General features: G+C 39.3%; 2 protein-coding genes across 4 annotated transcripts in view; one reads left to right on the top strand and one right to left on the bottom strand.

Annotated features, from left to right (window-relative positions):
- Positions 1–5311, bottom strand: part of POLE2 (DNA polymerase epsilon 2, accessory subunit) — a 22066-nt gene extending 16755 nt beyond the window's left edge. Inside the window, exons 1-6 of the mRNA XM_075192646.1 lie at positions 5066–5311; positions 4114–4214; positions 2887–2962; positions 2268–2345; positions 1189–1282; positions 6–80 (exon numbers count right to left, since the gene is read on the bottom strand). Coding sequence (XP_075048747.1) covers positions 6–80; positions 1189–1282; positions 2268–2345; positions 2887–2962; positions 4114–4214; positions 5066–5133 — 492 coding nt within the window. The 5' untranslated portion in view covers positions 5134–5311. The remainder of the gene's footprint in view (positions 1–5; positions 81–1188; positions 1283–2267; positions 2346–2886; positions 2963–4113; positions 4215–5065) is intronic.
- On the top strand, positions 5205–26257 carry KLHDC1 (kelch domain containing 1). Of its 3 annotated transcripts, none has more exons than XM_075192644.1 (13): positions 5205–5279; positions 8769–8839; positions 9881–9998; positions 11567–11685; positions 12446–12524; positions 13464–13547; positions 13629–13709; positions 13830–13888; positions 14479–14591; positions 14852–14924; positions 18578–18662; positions 19732–19784; positions 24588–26257. In XM_075192644.1, exons 1-13 carry the CDS (start codon positions 5220–5222, stop codon positions 24760–24762), a joined length of 1170 nt encoding a protein of 389 aa, XP_075048745.1. In that variant the 5' UTR covers positions 5205–5219; the 3' UTR covers positions 24763–26257. The 3 variants fall into 3 exon arrangements, with proteins under 3 accessions (XP_075048745.1, XP_075048744.1, XP_075048746.1); XM_075192643.1 differs by lacking the exon at positions 5205–5279 and adding an exon at positions 5615–5775; XM_075192645.1 differs by lacking the exons at positions 5205–5279; positions 19732–19784 and adding an exon at positions 5615–5775 and having other exon boundaries at positions 24588–24762.

Raw genomic sequence — 26257 nt, 5'->3', positions numbered from 1 at the left:
TGTACCTGAAATTTGCTTCTGCTCTCATCGGGGTGTGCGCCAATAACAGGGGGCGTGAAGAGCTCATGTCTGTGAGTTCTCTGCAATTCACAAAATTACCAACACCAGTTTGTGAGTCACACATAAGGTCGTTAACATTGTTATGCATCTTCTTGTGCGATGTAAACATACCAAATAGCCACCCACCTACAGTCAAGGGGTAGATTTACTAAACTGTGGTTTTTGAAAAAGTGGAGATGTTGCCTATCGCAACCATATTCTAGTTATCATTTTGTAGAATGCACGAAATAAATTGCAGCTAAAATCTGATTGGTTCCTATAACCAAATCTCCACTTTTTCAAACCCACAGTTTAGTAAATATACCACCAAGTCGCTCTTTTGATCAAAAAACAATTCCTATATGTGACATGATTTACTTCTCCAGCCTCCAAAATGTAGTATATAGACCAATTGGCCAATTTATTTAATAGTTTAACAAAACATCTAGATATAGATAATTGTAGTAAACATGCCATCGCTGTATATCTGTTAAAAAGCAGAAAGGATTACAGAGTACAGACAGAATGTGGGATGATTGTTTCACTGTAATGTTTTTATGTCCCCAAGCGTACAGACTGTGCATGCTCAGTATATCGTGGTCTAATATGATGTAATTTAATAGGTATCTCATGTAATCTGCTGATCATTATGTATCCTTGTAATGAAACAACATTAACTCTTTTTAATAAGTCTCTTCTTTGGGATGTTGGGTTGCACTTTATTTAATTAAAATGGTTTACATAAAACAGATTAAAAAAAGAAACATGGTCTAAAATACAATGAGAGATTGTTTAAATCTTGCACTGTGGAAAACATCCTATGATTTATAACTGGAAGCAAAGCTAAAGGTTAATATCATTAATACTGGTCCTTTTAATAGGACAATCACTAAGAAAAACAACCCAATGAAAAGGGGCAATATATAGTTTTATTAGACAAGCAAATACTACTAATATACAGTAAATGGCAAAAAATAAAACTCTAAAAGTTGTCTAACAGAAGTGAGTTGAGATAAAGTTTCAATGCCAATGAAGTCTACACAACAGAATCCTGCAGGCAAAGTGTCTAACACAATATAAATGATTAGATAAGGCAGTTTATAGTTGATTCTATCATAGGATTTTGATGAACCCATCCCTGACTCTCACCTGCTGTAGGATGGTGTATCTCTCCCGGAACAAATCAGCTTTGTCTTTCCCGCCTCCAAACAGGTTGGGTTCTGGCAGATTGGCTATTTTTAAACTGTGAAAGACAAACCGGTTCATTTAAGTGTGTGTGTGTGTGTGTGTGTGTGTGTGTGTGTGTGTGTGTGTATGTGTATATATTTTTTTTTTTTAAAGACTATACCATTACTCTCCTTTTCAACTAATATCCTTTTAGAGTGACAGATCACACGGATGACAAAATTTTGAAGTATCCACTAGCCAATATGATCAAATAACCTGTTTTATGTACTGTAACATACACCTGTATTTCTTAATATCACCTATATCTTCATTACCAATGGTTCATGCATAATTACACACAAAAGAATTCTCATTATAACAAATGGATAAAATATCAAGTTACAAGGGATATTGTGACAAATAAAACATATTCAGGACCTGACCTCACATTTTAATGGCACTATGTGTTAAAAAAACACATTGTGCAAAGCATTATTATTTCTACAACCACACTATGAAACTTGTTTATTTCCACAACTAGAGTATTATTTCCCCAACGGCACTATGAAGCTGTCTTTTTAGTCATACAAAGAGACGTAGTGCATAAAATTCTATAACCACCATCCAACTCAGCACATTAAATATATAAATGTATTAAAACATAAAAATAGAACATAATGTAAAAATCATTTATAAATGAACCATAAAATCTAACAGTCATTAGAAGAGAAAGGACTGGAGCACTCTGTATAGTTCAAACCTAATCATCTTTATTAATCGTAAAAGATAACATCCGTCACTAGTATTATTTATTACACATCTACAGTATGAAGCTTCCATTCAATGGTCTAGCCACTCAGCCGGGCACATGTATATGGGCCTCTATAATGTCACATTTGTTGGTTTACAAAGATTACTAGCCCAGTAATATCACCTTATTTATTTTACTATTCCCAGTCTGTGTCCAGGATCAACATGAAAATCAATAACTTGTACTCAGTAACTGCCACGTCACTGAGAAGAATGTACTAAAAGATGAAAACACAAAAGATTTAACTCACGGAAGGAACTTCTTTCTTTCCGAGTTATAGATGAAACGGGGTATATCAAATGCTCCAATAATGTTGAAGATGTGCTCTCTGGAAAGCAAAATAAGGGATCGATTAAAAAAAATAAAGAGAGGTTTTTTTAAAAAAATATTTCCTCATTGCCACACAGGTTCTATCGATACGACCACTAATCATTCATTCATATACTCCGCCAGAGCTTGGCAGTACACATCCCCCAGCAAAGACAGTAAAAAAATTCTCCAGCACTTGGAAGTCCCTTCCGGACCCGATCTTATCCGATAATCTCTATATTTGCATTTTCTTAACCTCATGTTATTAAAAATAATACTACACTACGTGGCACCTCCATCTTATTCCTTCTTTATCTTTTATTGGTTATCCGAGGGGCGCTGTGAGCCTGAAGTGGACTTTTAATGTGAAGTCCAACTATATTGAGACTTTGAGGACTCATTTAGAGTTGCCTTGCTGAATCCTTTTTTTTTTTTCTTTTTTTTTTATATAATTCACTTAAATGAAAACAGGGCAGATTTATATTCCATTGTCTAAATGGATAGGCCAATCCCATCAGGAACAATAAGAACAAAGAGGTAATCATAAAATATTATCTTACATTGTCTCATCACAGGACCGACTGCATTCCTGTACTGCTGTCTCCACTGCTGACTTCTCAATCATGTTAGAAGACACTAAAATAATTCAATAGTCATTAAGTGAAAGTGTAGTGTGTGTTTGTACACGACATTTGCTAATTAAACATGCAACAAAACAGCAAGGTTCCTTACACATATACAGTGAGGCCAAATTAACACTCATTGTAATCAGAATATAACCAAACCACAGAGTGTCTGTAAAAACCATCTCAATTTAAACAGATGAGTTTAAAGATCAATACTGGTTGATCCACTATGAAAAGGCATCTTGTTACATTCACTATAGCAGAATGTGTGACATTGTATGTTATCTTGTTATCTACGCAATGCTTTTGTTCCATGCAGATTCAAAACTGTGTCTGCATCCTTTTAGCTGATTCATGAATAAGTTTTGTGTTAGGCCCCAAAACTTGACAGACCTGTGTGTCCTTCAACTTCAGAGTGTATATGAAATTTGTACAAAGATGTCTAAATGGAATTCAATTTAAGCTTGGAATCGCTACTGTATGAAGTAGCACTGAAACTGGTCAGATATGCAAAGATAACTTACATATCACTGTAAACAGCCTGCAGAAAGGTTTAGTTAACACTGGAGTAAGCTTTCCACAGTATAGCGTTGCTTACAGAAAAATGATCTGCAGCTAAGGGTTGTCATAAGGAAACCTAACCTATGACCCCATCACAAATGTCAACGTCTGAAGAAAAACATTATTTTGCAAGCCATAAACTTTTTGGAACAAAGTGCCGTGGACTGATGAAAAAATAACTTTTTGGCCACAACCACAAAATATTTATATATTTGGTGAAAAACAGGTGAAGCATTTAAAGAAAACCTTGCCAACCACTAAGCATGGATGTAACTATTATGTTTTGGGGTTGTGCAGCAGCCAGTCGCAGGTGAAACACAACCTATTGAAGGAAGAATGGCTTCAACTAAATATAAACACATTCTAGAAGCCAATGACCCAGAATCAGTGAATAAATTGAAGCTGAAAAGAGGCTGATATTTAAGCAAGAGGATTCAAAAGACGTGTTGCATACACCTAGAGCAGTTAAAGGGGTGGCACATAAATCCTGAGGAAAGGACCCAGAAATGTCTGTATACACATAAAATTAAAACAGCCAAAAGCCCTATATATCAATAGTATAATTGCTAAGTAAAATGAGACAAAAATAATAATACTTACATGGCTGTTTCTCAACAGCACCAATAATACTGTCAATTACATCCTCAAGCTCTACTTCATTTACAGACCTTAGAACGTCAGTAAGATACCTACTGGCCTCCCTAAAAGAGAACATACATTTATATTAACAAAGAGTAATAATGATCAAAAAACAACACACAGATGCACTGGAAGCAATATATTACATCTGTCAGAACAATACATTTCACAATATGCATACACTTTTCAATGAACAAAGTCTTGTGGGGAGGGGGGGTCATCTGGAAGGTAGGAGCACCTCACCTGTATGTATATCATAGGTCAGGTAATGTGCACACACCTACATGTCACATAACAAGGTCTAGAGGGGGGTCATCTGGAAGGTAGGAGCACCTCACCTGTATGTATATAATAGGTCAGGGAATGTGCAGCACACCTACATGTCACATAACAAGGTCTAGAGGGGGGTCATCTGGAAGGTAGGGGCACCTCACCTGTATGTATATCATATGTCAGGGAATGTGCACACACCTACATGTCACATAACAAGGTTTAGGGGGGGGGGGTCATCTGGGAGGTAGGGGCACCTCACCTGTATGTATATCATATGTCAGGGAATGTGCACACACCTACATGTCATATAACAAGGTCTAGAGGGGGGTCATCTGGAAGGTAGGGGCACCTCACCTGTATGTATATCATATGTCAGGTAATGTGCACACACCTACATGTCACATAACAAGGTCTGGGGGGGGGGGGGGGGGGGGTCATCTGGGAGGTAGGAGCACCTCACCTGTATGTATATCATATGTCAGTGGCTGTGAGACACATAACTGATGAGCACAATGATATTGCACACTGCAGTATGTGTAATGCTCAGCCACACAATCCCCTACATCTCCTGCTACCCAGGCTCAGCACACATACACCTCTCATCACGTGATTACATCCGGGGTATATATGGGGTACTCACGCCCGCAGGAGCAGCCCGTGCATTTTAAAGGCGGAGGTGACTTTACTCTTCAACCTGTCAGCTGCCATCTCGAAATATTCGCGCCAAATCCCGGAGACCAGCTGGGGGTGACGTCACTCAGTAAACACCAGCACTGGACGCCAGAGTGTTACACATGTGTCTCTGTTATGTCCACCATGCGTCGCCATTTTACTGGAGATCAAAGTTACTTCAGGTGTCGTACCGACCTCTGCTATTTCAACTATGATTTTTATTTTACCTAATGATTTGTCCATAGCGGCTGCAATTCATCTAATAGTGTAGGATTACCATTGTATGGATTATGTTCAATAATCTACCTGATATTCTAACATGCCCTGGCATTTGGGGAATTTGTAGTCCTTGGGCCAATAGGTTACAATAACACACTGATATTCAGACAATGAATTGAATGGACACAGTAGAATATCCCTAGTTGTGTTTTATTGGTTTATTTTTATTGATTTATACACAGAGCAGTAAACGCTCTGCGCGATGTGTCCCTCCCGGGCTCCCGTCCGTGAATGTTGTTATTACGGGGGTGGTGATAGCTGAGGGGTTGCGCGAGTCACCTGGAATTAAACTGACAGTTTATTATGGCTGCTGCGCAACGCTACTGTGTGGCCGAGGAGAGGAGCGGCCACTGCGCCGCCGTGGACCAGCACTCTCTCTATATTTGGGGGGGATACGTGGTAAGAGGGTGTATACAGATATATCTATGGAGATATATGCGGTGTATGGGGGGAATATCCTGGGCTCTATATATACTGCTCGCGCGGCTTGGTGGCAGGTGCGCTACCCGAGCTGTGATTGGTTGGCTTGGATTGGGCGGGAAACTGGTCAGTGACCCCCACTTGCCTAGAGGCATAAAATGGTAGTCATAGTATAAACACCATGGGCCTGAGTCATTAAGGAAAGTAAGGCAACAAAATAAGTAAATCTTCTCCAAGACAAACCATGTTACAATGCAAGGGGTGCAAAATTAGCTGATTATTTTTCACATAAGTTAAATACTAGCTGTTTTTTCATGTAGCACACAAATACTTGATAGCTTTATTTTTACACTGAAATTTAAAGTTAATCTAGGACATAAGTACCCCAGCTATAAATCTGACATGACATTTTAAATTTACCTCCCCCTCCAATGCAACATGGTTTTGCTCAGGTGCAAAGTTACTCCATTTTTATGCTTTGCTCTCCTTAATGACTCAAGCCCCATGTACCTGCATTATAATCTATTGGTAAACCAGAGGTTCCCAACAGATGTTATCTCTATGTCCATATCTTTACTGGAGGAGCACAGTTATCCAGGGGAAGACATAGCTCTCACATTTATTTACACTGCCCTATTTTTCCAATTGCCATCACCATGCCAGGCTGCCAACTTGCTCAATGGGTACAAAAAGTTTTATATCCAAAATTTTATTTTTTGCGATTAAACAGCTATTTATAGTTTTCAAGTCGCTCTCTGTAAATTGGACATATGAAATACACATTCAGCAGTTACATGCATTATAAATCCACACTCATACTTGCCAATTTAAACATTTGTATGTACTTTGTGTAACATAAGTGATGGTACAGTAAAAAACATCAACCCTCCCCCCTTTATAACACCACCCTCTCTTTCCACTACGTATTTTCTCAACACAGTAGTGCATTAAAGTGTATTCATTCCAACGTGTCACCCTAGTGGCCCTTAGTTTTGGTCTGTGTTATGAACTGGTGTTAGAAAGAGGGATGGATGGCATTAATAACCTAAAAGATGTTCATGCATAGTATGGTCAAAAAAAAATAAGGGGGTTTTTTTTTGTTTGTTTTTTTAATATTAGACCCAACTGTCCATAATATCCAGCATGTCGAGTATATACCTATACTCAATCGTATAATCTGTACAATGGAGTCCCATGCCCTTTCCCTAAGTTAACCCAACTGTGGTCCTAGGAATTGCTCACCGTATTATTATTATTATCAATACAGTTAAGCGCCACAGAGCGCCGTACAGTAGGGAAAACAGGACATACATAAAACAGGGACATACAAGGCAGACAAAATAAATGCAGACATGAAAACAAAGGGTATGGAGGACCCTGCTCAATAGAGAGCTTACATTCTAAGTGGAAGAGGGCACAGCTGAAACAAGAGGAGCGAGTGTGGTTCAGAGTGGAGATTGGGACAGTTGTGAGGGTGCATTAGTGTGAATAGTATTATCAGAGATAAGGTAAGCTCTAAAAAAAGAGATGGGTTTTCACAGAATGTTTAAAGATATGAAGGCTGTGGGAAAGTCTGATTGAGGGTGGTAGAGAATCCCATAAGTGGGGAGCAGCACAGGAGAAGTCTTGTAAGCGGCAATGGGAGAGGTGGTTACCTAGGTTTTTTTTTTTTTATCACACGTAACATGTTCAGTGCATGTATTTTCTTTAGAATGAGTAATTTGTTAATTAATACTTCTCAGCTTCTGAGAAGAACCCGTAGTGTAAAATATAGAGTTACCCCTTAAAGACTGGGGTACTATAAAGCTTTGTGACCATACACCGTGTGCTGGTTAAACTTTTGTGAGGGTATCTGAGTTATCTTTATATTGTATGGAGATTTAGCATTTTCTTGTATTATTTTTTAATTTTTTTAAAAGGTAAGCGCTAAATTAGATGAATGTAGTAAAGAAAATACATTTTTCCGTTCTTCATGTGATTTGTGCATCCTTATATGTGGCCATACTTGCCTACTCTTCTGCATCGTCGAGGGGACTTCCGAATTTTGGAGTGTCCTCCTGGTTCCCTCCTATCTTTTAGTAAAGAGGATTGGGCCTTGATTAAGCAATATGTGCCATCAGGCCATTGCCGGACAACATATCTTGAGGATGCAAACAGCGTTGTCATGCCCCTTAGCACTTGTTGTTTGGACCTCCCCTCTAAAATCTCCCAGGGTGAGATTCAATTCAAAAAGTAGACAAGTCTGGTGCAGGCCTGTTACTCCTGTTTGTTTTAATACCAAATATACATAACATTTTGTAGAGTGAAAGTTTTATATATTGGTGTTTTAATCAGTGTTCCCAGAAGATACTTTGAGAAAACTGCAAGAAAATTAAAATTTTTACAGCAAGTTTTTTTTTTTGCCTTAATCAGAGCTAATATACCAGCTCCAGTTATTGCTGAAACAGTTGTTTTATTTTTGCACTAATATAAAAAACATGAACCCTGTGCTGAGTGTTTAATCGATTCATATGACGGAAGGAGCCACAACATGAAATTACTGGCAATAATAGAAACATTTACTAAAAGCATTTACAAAATAAAGCAGATAAAAACTATAATAAATGTTTTAGCAGGTCCAACATCTAGTCAAGAGAGGGGGCAGGGGTGGGAGTGCTTCCCTCAGTGGTGAGCTTTGTTCTGTGAAGCTCTTCCTTCTTACAGGACCTGCCAGGCACCAAATATTCATGAGGAGGTATCAGCTGCGTCAGGGGTGCCTATTAAATATAAATGATATCGACAAGGCCACAGCATACTGGACAGCTCAACAGTTCTGAGTAGCATCTAGTTTGCAATTTTGAGCCATAGGGCAAAAAGGATTTATGAGTTATCGCTGATGGTTTTATGAACACTCCCTAAGTATGGGATATTTAGGATGTTCTACAGTGAACTACATTTAATTGGTTAATAAGTGATTATAATCTTTCCTACAGACAATTGAAGAAAATGAGGTATACTTGCCAAATGATGAAATATGGGCCTATGACATTGAAAGTGGCTTATGGTAAGTTACAAGTTATCAGGATTTCATTGTTGTAGCTTTATTTTATATCCCCAAGAGATGCACTACTGAAACCTGTTGCTGAATCTAAATGTTCAGCTACAGCACTATAAAATATATATAATAATATTTAGAGATGCCCCGGACACTGCCAATCCGAGAGCCGAGCCGGCTTAGTACTTTCCCGCTTCCTCAAATCTGTATCGATCGTTGCAAAATGTCATTGTTGGGTCGTCGGATCTCGTGGTTTTGGTTTCCATAAGTACCTCCCTCCCCCAGGAGATCAGGTGCCATTGCTCACACAGAAACGGGTAGCAGTGTTCTTGTCACTCTCCAGTTTCCAGTGCCATTGCTCATACAGAAACAGGAGGGGTAGCAGTGTTCTTGTCACTCTCCAGTTTCCAGTGCCATTGCTCATACAGAAACAGGAGGGGTAGCAGTGTTCTTGTCACTTGACAAAAATTGACTGGAAATTAAAGTTATTGAGGTTAATAATAGTGTAGGAACAAAAAAAGAGCCAAATTATATGACTTTAGCAATTTTTAAAAAAAAAAAATAGAAAACCAAAACACGTGAGGGTGGTTTTGCCAAAACACGAAGTTAATACAAATCCAAAACCAAAACATGGGGGTCAATGAACATCCCTAATAATATTATTCACAGAGAATTTTTAATCACTCACATCAGTCACTGCCCTGGAGGCGCTTACAGTCTATTCTCTAACACACACACACACACTAGGGTATATTTAATCCATTAATCTATGATGAGTATGTGCTTTCTCTGTGGGAGGAAACAGATGCACCCGAATAAAACCCACAAGAACATGGGGAGCACATACAAACTCCACACGGATAGTGTCCTAGTTTGGTTCAAACCCATAGTGCATAGATATATAAAATGTGCATTGGAGAAACAACCATTGCGCTCATGTCTATGGTGAGAGGGGGTCTAGCGATTGAGTGTTATGCCCCTCGATGTGTGCCTGGTGAGTGCTATATAACTCTACATTCCAGCACTAATTCTCTTGGTTGTAAATTCTAGGAGAATGCACTTAACAGATGGTGAACTCCCCCCTTCAATGTCCGGCAGTTGTGGCGCGTGCCTGAATGGAAAACTATATATCTTTGGTGGATATGATGACAAGGGTTACAGCAATCAGGTATTTCCTGTTTTTCATATTTGTCACTTCATGAAAGGTTATTGAATTGTGTAATTATTAATAATTTATATATTTGACGGTATGTGGATGCTCTAGAATTAAGAGAGTAAGAGGTCATTGATCTGTGATCACATGTAAGTGTATGCATCTTAGTTCTTTCAGTAGTTGAAGAGGTATTATAGAGCAATGTGTTTAAGCTGTACATAGGACATGGATATATACAACACGCACCTTAGCAGACTTCTGAATAGAATATAATGTGAAGCTTACAATAAAGTACATTCATCGCATAGGACTTAATCCACAATAATACAAAGGATCGATATGGGAGACAAGTTATTTACGGTAATTAAATTGAGCACTATATAAAATATCTAAAATAAGAGATAGTGGGAAAGTAAATAGAACCAAGGTATCTGTGTCAGAAAGTGGGACAATAAGTGTATATATATGAATCTTTATGGAGTACATGGCACTTGTACCTTGCATGATTTACACAGCATCCCGCAATCTTTAATTTTGTATGAATGTTCCTAACTGACATCTCCGTTTGTCCACATAATACCTTTCATGTCGGTAATGTTTGTTTTGCATTAACATGGTAGGGCTATGGGCAGATTACTTAAAGGGCAAGCTCTCTCTTCCTAGGCTATTACTTCAAGGGTCTTCCCTCCCTTGCCAGAAAAAGGGACATAAAGTTGGCAACACTGAGGTGGCAAAAATTGGAGGAGAGCTGGCCATTCAGGATTTCTTTGGCTTCAGAGGTGCCTGGTAAAGGATAACACTTTACCACTGTCTTCTTGAAGCATGAAATGCTATAAAAAAGTAATAGCTAGCTGTCATCATTGTAATATGACAGGTGATCTACTTCTTTCTGGTCTTGTCCTGTTATATAGAACCTCTGTAGTGAAGTTTTTACTTTGGCCAGCAAAGTGGTTAACAAATCTGCCCTTTATTCCATCGTTTGAATTAGCACTTCACCATTTACCATTTCCCCCCTCTTACTCCTCACAGTGATAGATAAGTTTTGGGACACATTTGGATAGTTACCAGGGCAGCTATTGCCCAACAATGGAAAAAACCCATTACCCCCGTCTCTCAGCAAAATAATTTCTAAGGTTCAGCTCGGTTTTCGTAATGCTAGGAATGCCCAATTCCACTTATCGCATCTAAATTCTCTACCACACACAAGTAGGGCTAATTTATTTGGAAACTGGGTAACACCAATGCATTTTGACTGTTTGAGCAAAGTTGAGCACCTGGAGAAATCCCACTGCTAAACACTGTACCTCTGTCACACATTATAGGAGGAATATAAGGCCCTAGGTGGGCCTCGTATAGCTTCTATTTAAATCGCCATGACTTCAGTAAAGTGAATCTGTATGTCATAGGTAAATGTTCTTGCAAATAGTAACAATAGTTTTCTTTGATTTTGATATTATGCTCTATTTCGTATAATTCTTTATTTTGTGTGATTATATTCACTTTTAAACATACATATTGTGTTCTATTTAATGTGAGAAAATGGTATTTCAAATAAAGACAGGTTTTTGTATATATCTTTAAAGCTGTATTATGTGGATCTGCGATCAGGAACTGATGTGTTCACATGGAGACACATAAAGAATTTCAACGGACAGCCCCCAACAGCTCGAGACAAGCTTTCCTGCTGGGTTTACAAAGACCGGTGAGCTCTGAGGACCATCAAGCCAGATTACAGCTCTACATTGTAATCTCTTAAAATCAAAGTTAAATAGGTGCTGTAATGTGGTCAGTATGTTTTGTTATAGTAAAATTGGCCACATATGGTGATTTTCTTGACCAGTTGGAAGTTTTAGGCTAAAATGGTCGAATATTTTTTTTGTAAGTGTGCACCTCTGAGCCATTGGATCTGCATGATGAAGTTGTGACCGGTCAGGTATCACAATTTGTTGTTATATTTCCCTTGCAGTTTTTTTTCGGCCAATAGATAAATAGAGCTCTCTAATTTGGCTTTTAACATGTGTAACCAAATTGGTGTCATTTGGTGGACGGACTGGATCACCATCTGTATGACCAGCTTAAAGCTTTGTATTTATATGAAGCTTTGTGGCACAGCCATGTGTTATGTCTGTGTTTAAAATTTCCACTAACTATGGAGTTTTATTTTATAAACGTATATATTCTAACCTCCATCCCGGTCAATAGCCCCACTCCCACAAATGTCCATTCTTGTTTGCTCTACATACTATATACATCTCGGTGTTCCCTATTATACCCACTCGCCCACATCTCGTTCTTTCTCAGGTGCAATTATGATAATAAGTTAGCAAGGGCCATAGAGTCACTCTTACATGCACAGACTGTAGTGTGATTGATTAAACTGGTGATAGTGGAAATATAGTGTGTGTTTGTTGCTCTCTCCCAACCCCCAATGCTTATATTAATAATGAGACCTTTTCTTTTAGATTAATCTATTTTGGAGGATATGGCTGCCGAAGACACAACCAACTTAGCGATTGCTTTGAGGTGCACGATGCATCATGGGTAATGAAATCAACCCAAACATGTCATTTCTTTGACTCTAGCAATGAGTGTTATCCAACATCAATGCATTTAAATAAATCAGTTTATGTTGGTGCTGTATTGGCAGAACAATAACATTGATTTATAAATAAGTACCCTCGCCACTTCCTGTACCTTATCATTGGTTTCTAGCAGGGAGTGGTAATCATTTGCAGAATTTGTGACATCTTAAAAGCACATAAATAGAGCAATATGAAAGAATTGTGTTTGTATAATGGCTCTAATAAAAAGTAGAGTGTATTGTTTGTCAATACTTGAAATAAACCTGTGAGGAAATATTACAACACACGCTGCACATTTTTCATCCATTTAGCTTGTCAAATTATGTAATGTGTATCTACGTATCGTCTGACAGTAATGTTGTTTGGATTAAAGGCTTTCCCAGGTTAAAGTACACGTTGACATTTAGGATGTGTGGATGCTTTTGTAGATCCAAGCTGCCTGATAAACTATTTATAGACTATTATTTTTTGTTTATGTTATTGTAATCCAGCCAGAATATATATAACATAATGTGCATTCCTTTCTAAAATAACATAGCGTATAGCGCTTATTATATTGTGTACAGTATATCAAGGAGTATACATATCCACATGGTTCTGTCTTGTGTGCCCTAGAGTAGACTGCATAATAAAGTGTATGAACTTTGGTTTATATAGTGGTGCATTTGACACCATAATCTTCTGTGATGGGAGCCTCCTTTCCCTACTCTGTGCTGTTGGGAGCTCTGCTCCTTCCACTTGTCTATCAGTCTGTGGCTTCCCACAACAAAACTGAGGATATCACAGGCGAGCAGGAGATGTAGATTGAATAAAGTAATATGATCACACCCTAATCAAACTCGCCTTAAAAACTGCACCATCAATCCTCTATTTGATTGACCATTTGTATTTTTTGCAGGAAGGTCAGATGTTTTGGGGATGGAACAATGATATCCATGTATTTGACACAGGGAAACAAGCCTGGATACAGCCTGTTGTAAAAGTAAGGTCTGTGCAGTGTATTTAATTATTTCAGTCGCATCAAATATCTGTTGTAATGGTTTAACTTTGCTCCTATTTGTAGAACACTCCCCCGCAAGCACGTGCTGCTCATTCCTGCGCTCTTCTAGGAAACACGGGATACTTGTTTGGCGGGCGCGTACTGGTCAGCTTTGCATTTTAATTCAGTTTATATATTTTAAAAACTGGACTTTATACTGTAGACAAACTTATTTTTCCTTATTTTTCTTCTATCTATCTTCTATCTATCTATCTTGACGTATAGCAAACACGGATGAATGATTTGCACTTTGTGAACTTGGACACATGGACGTGGTCTGGAGGGTAAGATAAACAATGAATATCAAACAGTGGCCTTCTGTGACTTTTCAAACCAATGGTAGTCTTTACAAGAGTCTGTTTGTCGGGGAGGGGGGGGGGTGTTTAGTTTGGAACTTCTCAATGTTGTCTCTGTAAGATTTTGCATGTATCACAGAGCAGAATTTTGGTTCACAGACTAGGGACCCCTACCATCTCCAAGCTTCTGAACCCTTAGAGTTGAAATACTTCTTGCTGGCTACGCACTGGTGAATCCTTATAGCTGGACACATCTTCCCACTTCAGAATATGTCGGACAGGGATTTCTAAAAAATATAATATATGTTAACAAAAAAACCTCACTCTCAGATTATAAGGGGATAAGTGTGTGTATATTATATATTTTACCATGAAATTAAAGGAGAGATTATATAAGGTCACACAAGGAACACTCCAAGACAGGGGGCAGCAACTATTACATATATCTGACGTCAAACAAGTGAATTCACATTATTTGAAGACACTGTTCAATGTTGTTCTGGTCATAAAAACTGTCTGCTCACACTACCATACGTGCTGCTTTTCTTATACATATAGATGAATTCTGTTCTCTTTAGGATCAATATTACTGGAGAGAAACCGAAAGGCAGATCGTGGCATACCTTGACACCTGTCGGACTTAATCAGCTATTTCTGTTTGGAGGCCTTAGTGGTGAAAGTGTACCACTAAGTGAGTATGTCTTAGCTGATGTACAAATGAAATATAATATTCATAATCCTTTATGCCTTTTTACATGAGTCCTGCAGACCTGCCAGTGGAGGTATTTGGGCTTTGACTTTGCGTACTGGTGTGAAATGTAATCAGAATATGTCAACCAACTGATGCATCCACTAATATTTAATACTTACTAGCTCTCATGTTACACAAAGAAGGGCTGGTGTCTCAAATTAACTAGTTAGTCATTGCTTCTTGTGCAATGTTTTTTCCAGGTGATGGATGGATCTATAGCCTCACAAGCAATGAATGGAAGCAATTTAAACACTTACCTAACGATCAGCCAAGGTAAAATGTTGCAGAAGGTTTGTATTATCAGTCGTATTGCTGCATGCATGTGTGTGTTACCCCCTGTCACCACCCCTCATACATCTATATAGCATGACCTGTCCTTTGTATGGACATATGTCCTACACATCCATTACTTATACATTTCACCCATTGCTACTGATTTGAGATGTATTTCTGCTCTCATATCTCAACAAATACATGCTCATCTCTTTCTGGTATCCACATTTACAGCACTATGTGTGTGTTTCTTACATCATTGTGCAACTTGAGATGTTCACTGTGTTCCAGATGGGAATACATCTCTGTGTCATATGTGCATGTTAATCATTGGTGCAAGGAAGAGATTTCTGTCTGGAATCCGATGTCAGACATTTATTTGCAGGAATGATCTTTATAGTTCTACATTATCTATATGTGCAGGATATAAAGCATTAAACAGACCTAGTTTCTCCACAGTTCCTGGTTTGATCAGATGCTGTAAAATATATGTTCTGCAACTTTCAGTGGGAAAAGAGAAATGTTCTCTCTAAATGTGATTTACACTAATAACCGTGCAGTGCAATTATTAGTGCAAATAACAGAACATTACATTGTAAATAAGGAAATCTGGATTGTAAAGTTTTTTTGATCTATATATCATTTACATGTGATTATGAAATAGATGTGGAAAGATGGTCCATGCAGTCACAAGTTTTCACCCCTATTTTACAAATTAATAGAATTTCACCTAATCTATAAGCATATTGATATTTTAGTATTCACTGCCCTAAAAAGTTTTAAACATTGTCTGGGCACAAAGCAGTACATATCTTAGATCTTATGAAGACACTGATGCTGGGGTATAGAGGGTCCTTCTAGTTTGGCACAAAGAATATGTCAAAGTCTGCAACTCCCCCCCCCCATTCTTTATACCCTCCCCGCTTGGTATTGTTTTACAAAACTGCTTCTGGCAGCATTGGTTGTTTATTTTAATTAATTGTGAAAATGAACTCTTTAACTGCCGCTGCTCCAGGATGCTAGGAACAGTCTGCGGAGGTACAGTCCCGATCCCACCTCCTGCCGCTCCTAATGATGAAATGCCTCTGCTGCGGGTAGTAACTGCTAGAACACTGCGTTGCTATGCGCTGTCAGGCACTGTGGTGCCGGAGGAGCGTCTTCAAGTAAGTAAGTAAGTGAACTCCACTTGCGACTGTGAGGGTGGAGACCACAGTTGAGGTCAAGCACTGTAGACCAGAACCTACACGAAAGTGCAGACCCTCCGGTGATCGGGAGGCATAATCTGGCCAATAGGGAACCCCTTCTTATGGATGGTGGCTAGGTTTTGTGCTGGGTCATGGGGAGGGGCAATACTACACTATGGCGGACTTTCCTCACAGGATACAACAGAGACACACACAGACAGAGGGACCTGCAGCTCTTACTGTTGGTCCCTCTGTCTGTGTGTGTCTGTGTCTCTGTCTGTGTGTGTTAAGGAATTTAGATTGTAAGCCCCAATGGAGCAGGGACTGATGTGAGTTCTCTGTACAGCGCTGTGGAATTAGAGGCGCTATATAAATAATTGATGATGATGATGATGATGATGAACATCTGTTCTGTGTTACATGAAAGATGGTCTCAACATTTGAGGTGGTGCAATTTGCAAGGTTCCACTCGTGGGTGTTCCAGATCGAGCTAATGATGAAATGGAACAGGTCACACCATCCACGTGGTCAGCCAGTTCATTAAGATGTCTCTAAGAGTGCAGCAATCACTCCTCTGGTGGCTCAGGGTCGCCCCTTCACCATTTGAAAGTGGGCAATTGTGATGACAGACACCAGCATTCATCTCTCCCTCTCCCCTACAAGGAGAAGGTATAGAATGGGGAGGAGTTGCCGACTTTGAACATATACTTACAGTACCAAATTCCTTGATGGACCCTCTATACTCCGTCTGTGTCCGCCAATGGATAAAATGTTTTAACATAGGTACAAAAATCCCTTTTTATCTTGAACGATGTGTTGTGAATTGCTTGAGCATGCTGATTTAAGTATCCGTGCTACATAATTGTTCCCTGTCTGCATGCTGGGTTTGGGAAGTTGACCCTAGGTTTATGAAGGGCATTTGTATAGCTGGAATAATGCAGATGATATTGGATATTCTGTGTAAATAACCTGCTTTGTTAGAATGTTTAGGTTGAGGTGCTAAGTTAGATCAGCATTGAGGGCAGTCTAGGAATGAATGAGCTAGAATATCAACCAGGTCAAGGCAGGCCAGGCACCCCTCACGCTACATGAAGACAATGCCCAAGAGAGAGAGAGATGTTCTACTACTACTACTACAGCTAGGACAGAACCAGAGCTACCTGCAAGGACGAGGTGAGGAAGAAAAGGGATTGTATCCACCTGCTTATAGTTCTCTCAACTCATTGCAATGACCGCTATATCAGTGTTAAATACACACATCTTTAATAGGAAATGATTCAATGTGATGGGACAACGACATATATATATTATTACACAGTGTATATATACAGCACACTCTCTTTCAAATATCAGGACATGATTATCAATCATCTAGTGACCAGATGACATCTGGAGTCACTTGTTGTATTTTAGTCCATTTAGAAGATGACCCACACACAGGCTGTACAGTGGCCATTTACCAACACGCCTCCTCGTAATCCTGTTAATTTTGATATAATTATAACCGTTGTTTTAGAGCTACACGCTGCAACATCAGGTCAGTTGCTCATCCTATACATCAATAGTATACCCACTCCCATGATTGCAGCCTTATCTCTGGTATATTCAGTGATATGCTCATAAAATTCCCACATTAGGGCTCAACAGTTTTTTTTCACAATTTAGACGCCAGGAATTTTTGTAAAAATAAAAATTGTGTTGAACATTTCTCTGCATGTGCTGTCAGCGAGGTGTCTCCCTGGGCCAGCCAGGCAGCAAGGAGAACTGTCTGCCACAGAACAGCTTGTTCTGTCCTTGTCTGCTACCACTGTGCAAAGCTTAAATTAGTCTCAGGAGAGGAGATTTTGATCATGTCTCTCTTGAGACTGAGTGCTCCGCAGTATAGTATATGAATGACAGTCTGACAGTGAATGAGAGTGCAGCTGTTTCATTGTGATTTACTGCCAGAGTGTCTGACAGCTCTCCTCAGTGCCTCCACTCTCACATTTTTAGACCCGAGCGTGCAATGCCTGTGGCTGAGATAGGACACAAATAGGGGGAACCAAGACAGCCAGGTGCCCCCCTATGTATGTTCTAGTCAATATGGTAACCATATTTTACTGAGCCCTGTTTTACATATACATTTTTGAATGCTAGAGGTTACTTTATGGGAGGAATCTCACACTTCAGTTGATGGAGCTTTTTCAAGAAACCATAAGGACCATCATAGGTGACTCCCATGATAAAATGATACATATAGCCAATGAGTACTATTATAATTGCAGTTTTATTGTAAATGATATGCAGTTTGCTACTTTATTAAAAATAGGAAAAAAAAATCCTTTGTAGGTTTATGTAAGTTAAATGCTAAATATTGTTTAAATAAAACTTATTTGTAATAGATATTGGGCTTATTTCCTTCAAGTAAGTACACATAAGCTGTTTATAGGAGGGAACGAGCACACTAACTGTACTTTTATATACTTCTAGACTGTGGCACACAGCCTGCCTGGGGAAAGACAGTGAAGTGATGGTGTTTGGCGGCAGTAAAGATGACCTGCTCTCCTTAGACACTGTTAGTATACAGAATAATTATTTATAGTATAATACTTTGTAATACTGTGTTCAGCCCTGGGTTAGGCTGAATAAGTTCAGATAATGGTAATAGAGGTTTAACAACTCACCAGGGGTGTCTGGTTCAATTAGTTCGTTGCAAACTCCTTGTCTAACCAATAATATCACACAAAATGTAAAATTTGTTTTTTGAATGGAGTTCACCGAGATTTATTAAAATACAGAGTTTTGCTTGTGTGCGGTGATCCTGATGCAGTGGGTTGTTCCAAGCTCTTCAGCAGCCCAACACTGCACTCCTCCCTCCTTTTAACGTGGGGCGTTGGTAAACTTCCCATCCGCATTGGGAGGACCATCTACAACACTGCCGTCTCTGAATATGGGGCAGATGTTGGTAAGAAACAGGAGTGTAGTGCTGGACTGTTGGAGTCTTCGGAGGGACCCACCAAGGCAGAGCATCGGTGCACCGCAGGTAAGTACAACTGTGTATTTAATGATATCCACCAAAACTAAGATTTGTTCTGGGTGGAACTCTTTAATAAACACACATCTTCTAGCTTTCTAAAACCATGCCCAATTAGAGAGCTTTCCAAATAGCGAGGGCCCTGATTACAGAGAATCAGCCTGTTAGTTCTTGTTTTAGCGCTGTAAAGAATTAGGAATTCTACATGATCATCAGAATTATCAAATTACCCTGCTGTTAGTTCTGTGACGTAGAGTTGTATATACTGTCTTCTAAACTGACAGATCACATTACTGTTCTTACTATTCAGTAAAGCGTTGCTTTTTGTTCATCTTGTCCAAGTGTCACATCTGTCTGTAATTAGATTAACCTATTACACAATTCTGTACACATCACTTTATTACTGTCCTTTATTTATAATTACTTCACAGTGAATAATTGGAATTTTGGAGGGGTCTGCTACAAACTAATTGTCAATTAGTAAATGAATTGTCATAAAGTTACAAATACATAGTTTTATGTAATCAACATTTTTAGTATCTTTTAGCCGGTGGATTTAAGGGCATGAGCATTGGTTCTAACCTAACGTAAGAACAATCTTTCATTGTAGGGTCATTGTAATGATTTACTCATCTTCCAAATACAGCCCTACTCACTGCTCAGGTGAGAGTCTTCCTGTTTGTCTTTATAACATAATAATATTTTATAACGTTTTCTTGGTCTGGCAGTATAATACAAAAATATAATTTTCCAAGCTGAGGTACAACAGCTGCATGTTCTTATTATATACACAAATTCACAACCAGGATCGGTTGTATTGAGCAATCAATTATTGAACCCGATAATTACATTATTAAGACAGTCGCGGATCCTGGTGCATTTTGACATATGAAGAAAGATTGTCACAAACCAGAGGGAGCCCCCATTATAAATAGAAACCTCTTAAGAGATACGTTTTGAGCATCCTATAATTCATTGTTGTCTAATCCTCACTTCCCAAACCAGTTTTTTCTCCACGACTATTCTCTTTTATAAAGCATCTGTGTGTCGACACTGGATTTGATGTGGGTTGGCAGAAAAGCAGCCTGAAAGGTTAATCCAGTCACCACATGTGGAGACCTTGTTCAGCCCATGAAGTTAAGGAGTATGTTGAAGGGGTTGTAATTGAGTTTGGTGCCTGTATCAACAACCTGATCAATCAGTACAATTTTATTATCCTCATGTTCCTAATTACCTGCTGGATGTGAAGTACTTACAGGGTTTGTGGGGGGTGTAAATGAGACATAATGCCAGCACTGGCAAATACAAATAGAACTGAACTCTCGCCACTCTCTGAATAATTGTAAGAAGTTCTTTATTGAAAGGATTAAATACTGAAGGACGAAAGTTATTCCAACACTAATCATGTTAACACCCCTCGGAAATGAATGTTTGTTACACAGGATGAGTAAGAAAGTGTTTTGAAACTATTTTTTATTGCGTTGCTGCATAATCACAAGCAGCCCTGGCGACTAAGAATTGCACCCTGGCACCTGGAGCGTACCCCCCCCCTGGCAGCTGGAGCGTACCCCCCCCTGGCAGCTGGAGCGTACCCCCCCTGGCAGCTGGAGCGTACCCCCCCTGGCAGCTGGAGCGTACCCCCCCCTGGCAGCTGGAGCGTACCCCCCCCTGGCAGCTGGAGCGTACCCCCCCCTGGCAGCTGGAGCGTACCCCCCCCTGGCAGCTGGAGCGTACCCCCCCCTGGCAGCTGGAGCGTACCCCCCTGGAAGCTGGAGCGTACCCCCCTGGCAGCTGGAGCGTACCACACTGGCAGCTTCCCTCCCCTCCAGTTTAACCGGCTGCTCCACACTTACAGATCACACGCTGAGCGTGCTATTGCAAACATGCTGAACTTGCACATTTTTCTGCTAACACCAGTGACCTCACAACTAGGACTTCAGTGAGTAGAAGTGCGGCTCTCCCCAGCCACAGCACAGGGTATACTGTAGCAGATTTTACATGTCCACCAATGTAATAGATGTACAGGCTGACATAATATGACATCAGATGCTGGGATGGCACAGACTTGTATAATGTGTTAATGTGTATATAGCAGGTATAATAGAGTGCTGGGGGTTCAAGGCTTGTATAACATGCTGGTCATTTGCGATTAAACAGTCTGCTCTTTATTTTAAGCATGATCTGTGACGTTCACATGTTGTACAATGAAAGTATTTTGCAAAGCTGAACTAGCTGCTGGGCATAGCTGCACCCAATGTTATAGTATATAGCGTGCACATTTTACATTTACTAGTTTCTAACATTTGTACCTGGCTCCTAATTTTTGAGAGATTTGTCCACACTTGCTTTAATGTACCCTAAAAAATAAATGTCAGAAATTGATTAAGAAAACTAACTATTATAAATCAAAAACACAGTTGTTTTCAGCGCGTATCCTTAACACTGCATATCTGTATGAATCTAGCAAAATGAAAACATGAGGTATTAGTTATATTTTAATCAAAACATTTAAGCCTGCATCCCAGAGTCAAGGGCACCTCATTATATGCAGGTCCTACACTGCATATATATGCTTTAAATACCATTAAAATGCAGTTAAAATCAGAAGCGGGTATAGATAGGGCTTTACATCTAGCAAGCTGGTACCATATATAATATGGTATGTACTGAGCGCAGGCTTATTTTTTCTGTTTTTGTCTCAAAATATTGCCTTATGTTGTCATAGCAGCTGTCCATCAAGCCTATTTAAGGCACATTTGGGTGTAGCTCACAAGCCATAGACAGATAGATATAGTGATATATATACTCACACATTTTTAGTATCTCTACTCAAGAGGAAGGAAGATAACTAAAATTTATGGTGATTTAATTGGGATAGCCTCCTTTTTGTGAAAGGAACCTTTTGTGAAAGCTGTTCATGCCCTGCCTCTATTACAAATAAAATAAAAAAATATATTTATTACAATGTACTAATAAATAGCGCAATTTATATACAAAAAAACTATAACATTTTCTTGGGTAGAGCAAAAAGAGGATAAGTTTTTCTTGATGAGCCATCACAAGTGTATGAAAAAGGGACTGATTCTTGTGATTGTTATTAAGGGGTAATTGCACATAAAGTGAAATACCCAGTTTTTTTGTTTTATACTAGAGACGAGGGAGACCTCAGTGTGTGGGTACAGGGGGAACACTTCTATTCATCATCATCATATATTTATATAGCGCCAACATATTCTGTAGCGCTTTACAATTGGGGACAAACATAGTAAACTAATAAACTGGGTAAAACAGACAAAGAGGTGAGAAGGCCCTGCTCGCAAGCTTACAATCTATGGGACAATGGGAGTTTGACACATGAGGTTAAGTCTACATTTTGCATTTCAGCTCAGCCAGACTGCAAAGGTAAAAGTGACTCATAAGCTAAATGATCCCGTCACACAACAATGTTGGTCAGGGGGTAGTTGTCTTGTGTGAAAATGTGTAACGGGTGGTAATAGGGTAATGTAGTGAGGTTAAGTGGGTGGTTGAGGAATATTATAAGCTTGTCTGAAGAGGTGGGTTTTCAGAGAACGCTTGAAAGTTTGTAGACCAGAGGAGAGTCTTATTGTGTGAGGGAGAGAATTCCATAGAGTGGGTGCAGCCCAAAAAACATCCTGTAACCGGGAATGGGAGGATGTAATGAGGGTGGATGAGAGACGTAGATCTTGTGCAGAACGGAGTTGCCGAGTTGGGAGATATTTTGAGACAAGAGAGGTGATGTATGTTGGTGCAGCTTTGTTGATGGCCTTGTAGGTTAGTAAAAGTATTTTATATTGAATTCGGTAGAAAACAGGCATCCAGTGTAGAGACATACAGAGTCATTCAGCAGAGGAATAACGATTTATTCATATACTTTATAACTAGTCACTCGTGTCTGAATTGGATAATCTACAAAACCCACTTCCATTTACTGTTCTGCAGAAGTGCATAGAATGTAGCTTTCTGTAAATGAGCACTGTTCTGTAGAAATATGTGTATAATATAGCTTTCTGTCAATGTCTACTGTTTTGTAGAAGTGTATATAATGTAGCTTACTGTAGAAGTGTACTGATCTGTAGAAGTGTGTATAATAGCTTTATGTAGAAGTGTACTGTTCTGTAGAAGGGTATAGAATGTAGCGATCTGTAGTAGGGTATAGAATGTAGCGATCTGTAGTAGGGTATAGAATGTAGCGATCTGCAGAAGGGTATAGAATGTAGCGATCTGTAGTAGGGTATAGAATGTAGCGATCTGTAGTAGGGTATAGAATGTAGCAATCTGTAGTAGGGTATAGAATGTAGCAATCTGTAGTAGGGTATAGAATGTAGCGATCTGTAGAAGGGTATAGAATGTAGCGATCTGTAGTAGGGTATAGAATGTAGCGATCTGTAGAAGAGTATCGAATGTAGCGATCTGTAGTAGGGTATAGAATGTAGCGATCTGTAGTAGGGTATAGAATGTAGCGATCTGTAGTAGGGTATAGAATGTAGCGATCTGTAGTAGGGTATGGAATGTAGCGATCTGTAGTAGGGTATGGAATGTAGCGATCTGTAGTAGGGTATGGAATGTAGCGATCTGTAGTAGGGTATGGAATGTAGCGATCTGCAGAAGGGTATGGAATGTAGCGATCTGCAGAAGGGTATGGAATGTAGCGATCTGCAGAAGGGTATGGAATGTAGCGATCTGCGGAAGTGTATAGAATGTAGCGATCTGCGGAAGAGTATAGAATGTAGCGATCTGCGGAAGAGTATAGAATGTAGCGATCTGCAGAAGTGTATAGAATGTAGCGATCTGTAGTAGGGTATAGAATGTAGCGATCTGTAGTAGGGTATAGAATGTAGCGATCTGCAGAAGAGTATAGAATGTAGCGATCTCCAAAAGGGTATAGAATGTAGCGATCTCCAGAAGGGTATAGAATGTAGCGATCTGCAGAAGGGTATAGAATGTAGCGATCTGCAGAAGGGTATAGAATGTAGCGATCTGTAGTAGGGTATAGAATGTAGCGATCTCCAGAAGTGTATAGAATGTAGCGATCTGCAGAAGGGTATAGAATGTAGCGATCTGCAGAAGGGTATAGAATGTAGCGATCTGCAGAAGTGTATAGAATGAAGCTTTCCTCCACTTTTGCATCTATTCCATTCTTGATATATTTCTTCAGTATAAATATTATTTCATCTGTCTGTATCTATTCAGTAAACAGACCACATATACTTGTAACATGACTTCATAAGCTTTGAAAATGTTCTTTAATGAAATGATTAATGGATTCAATAAGGCCACAACTATATATGGAAAGAAACTCATATAAACGACTAGTTTAAAAACACTGTAGATAAATGTAATGGTGTACAGTAGAAATGTTTTATACAGTATTTAATTGCAGTACCGAACATTGTAATACATATAAAATGTTTATGACAAGTCCTTTATGTCCATTCTTTCCTTCAGGTTGTGTCTGGACAGTATTGGGAAAAATGCATCTGTATTAGGAAACCAGGTCTCCTGCCTCCCACGGAAGCTGCTGCAGCAGGCTAAGAAGAAGATCACCTTCTGGACTGCAACCAGGTTCCGGCAGAGAAGGAAGAATAATACTTCTTATGAAGTTAATAACAACAGAACCTGATTCCTGGAGATGACTCAAGTCTGACCGTTTGCACTTCTGTCATTAACCCTGTGTATACAAGCACAGACATAAGACACAAATAAGCTACAAATTGTTGTGTTTTGATTGTTACTTTGCATAGGACTGTTTGCAGTAGACAGCTTATACAAGGCGTTGTGGAATATGCCATGCTTTGCATTTTATTGCACGTTTTCATTTTAGATAAGTCGGGGGCCGTCTAAAAGTGATTTAATCCTGTACCCCCCTACACTGAAGAACAATTTTCTCATCACAACCACTGAACAACCAAGTCTTTGTGCAGTATGTGGATGGCCAAGTTGTTTGGAGGTCAGACCAATCCGTTCAACTGCGGATACCAGATTTTTCATTCTGCCCAATCAGAGCAGATTTTGTACTTTTGGGATGAGAGTACACATGCTTTACTTTTGGGTCAGAAAGCTGAGTGTATGACTTTAAGTTTACCTACCCACTGGCCTTTTAGAGACATTTTTGAACACCTGAAAAACACACATCAATGTGTTTTATTCATATTATTAGTGTTCATGCATGGAAAAGGAACAAGTAGTGTTTTGTAAAAGTCTAACAGAACAAACTGCAATGTGTAGGATAACACTTGGAACAAGGGTTTGTAGCAGCAGACTCGTTTTCATGCATTTTACAGGTGTTAAAAACACATTTAAAAACCACCAGTGAGATGTACCCTATCTCTCCAAGTCTAATTGGATAGAGGGTAAGATCACACAGCGTTATCCTCAACATTACTTACTTACACTGTGCAAATAGCACAATACCCATAACAACCACTCTTTTATTACACTAATGGTTAATAACAGATTTATGTACCATCAGATTGTTTATGCTTTTAAAGGACTAGTAAACCTAAATGTAAAGTATTTTTATTTAAATGCCCCTCTCCTTCCTCCACTCACAGCCATTGCCCATACATGTTTGCACATGTGACAGTCTCCACAGTCTGCCTTCTCCAGGCTACAGTCCACAGGTGGCCTGTTTGGAGCGAGACGTCGGCACTGCAGGACTATTGAAGACCAGCAGTTATATAATAGGTGAATGCTTTACTAACTGAACGGCCTCAGTTACATCACCAGAGGGTCCATAAGAGGAGTTTGTCAGCACTGATCACTCACTCAACGTTACAAATGTATTAACACCAATAACAACCAATCAGACCTCTGCTTTCATTAATGAGGTTTCCCCAGGAGGGCTTCTGACTAAAGCCCTGCACAGCCGGGGACGTAGGGGCCTCGAGGGATGATTTAGGAAAGGGGCACATGAATAACACTAATTTAAATTTATGTCCATTGGTCCATTTTAAGTCTTTATACTTCTGTCGAGGTGACTAGTATTGACAGATGTAGATGCCACTCTCCCACATTTCATATTCTGACATCTGAACCTCATCCCTTCAGTGTTATGTATATAATTGACCATGATACAAAACTGCAGAAATAAAAAGTGTATATCGTTCTTACCATTG

Source organism: Mixophyes fleayi, chromosome 12 (genome assembly GCF_038048845.1).
Source record: "Mixophyes fleayi isolate aMixFle1 chromosome 12, aMixFle1.hap1, whole genome shotgun sequence".
Lineage (NCBI taxonomy): Eukaryota > Metazoa > Chordata > Amphibia > Anura > Limnodynastidae > Mixophyes > Mixophyes fleayi.
This window is presented reverse-complemented; position numbering and strand designations above follow the sequence as displayed.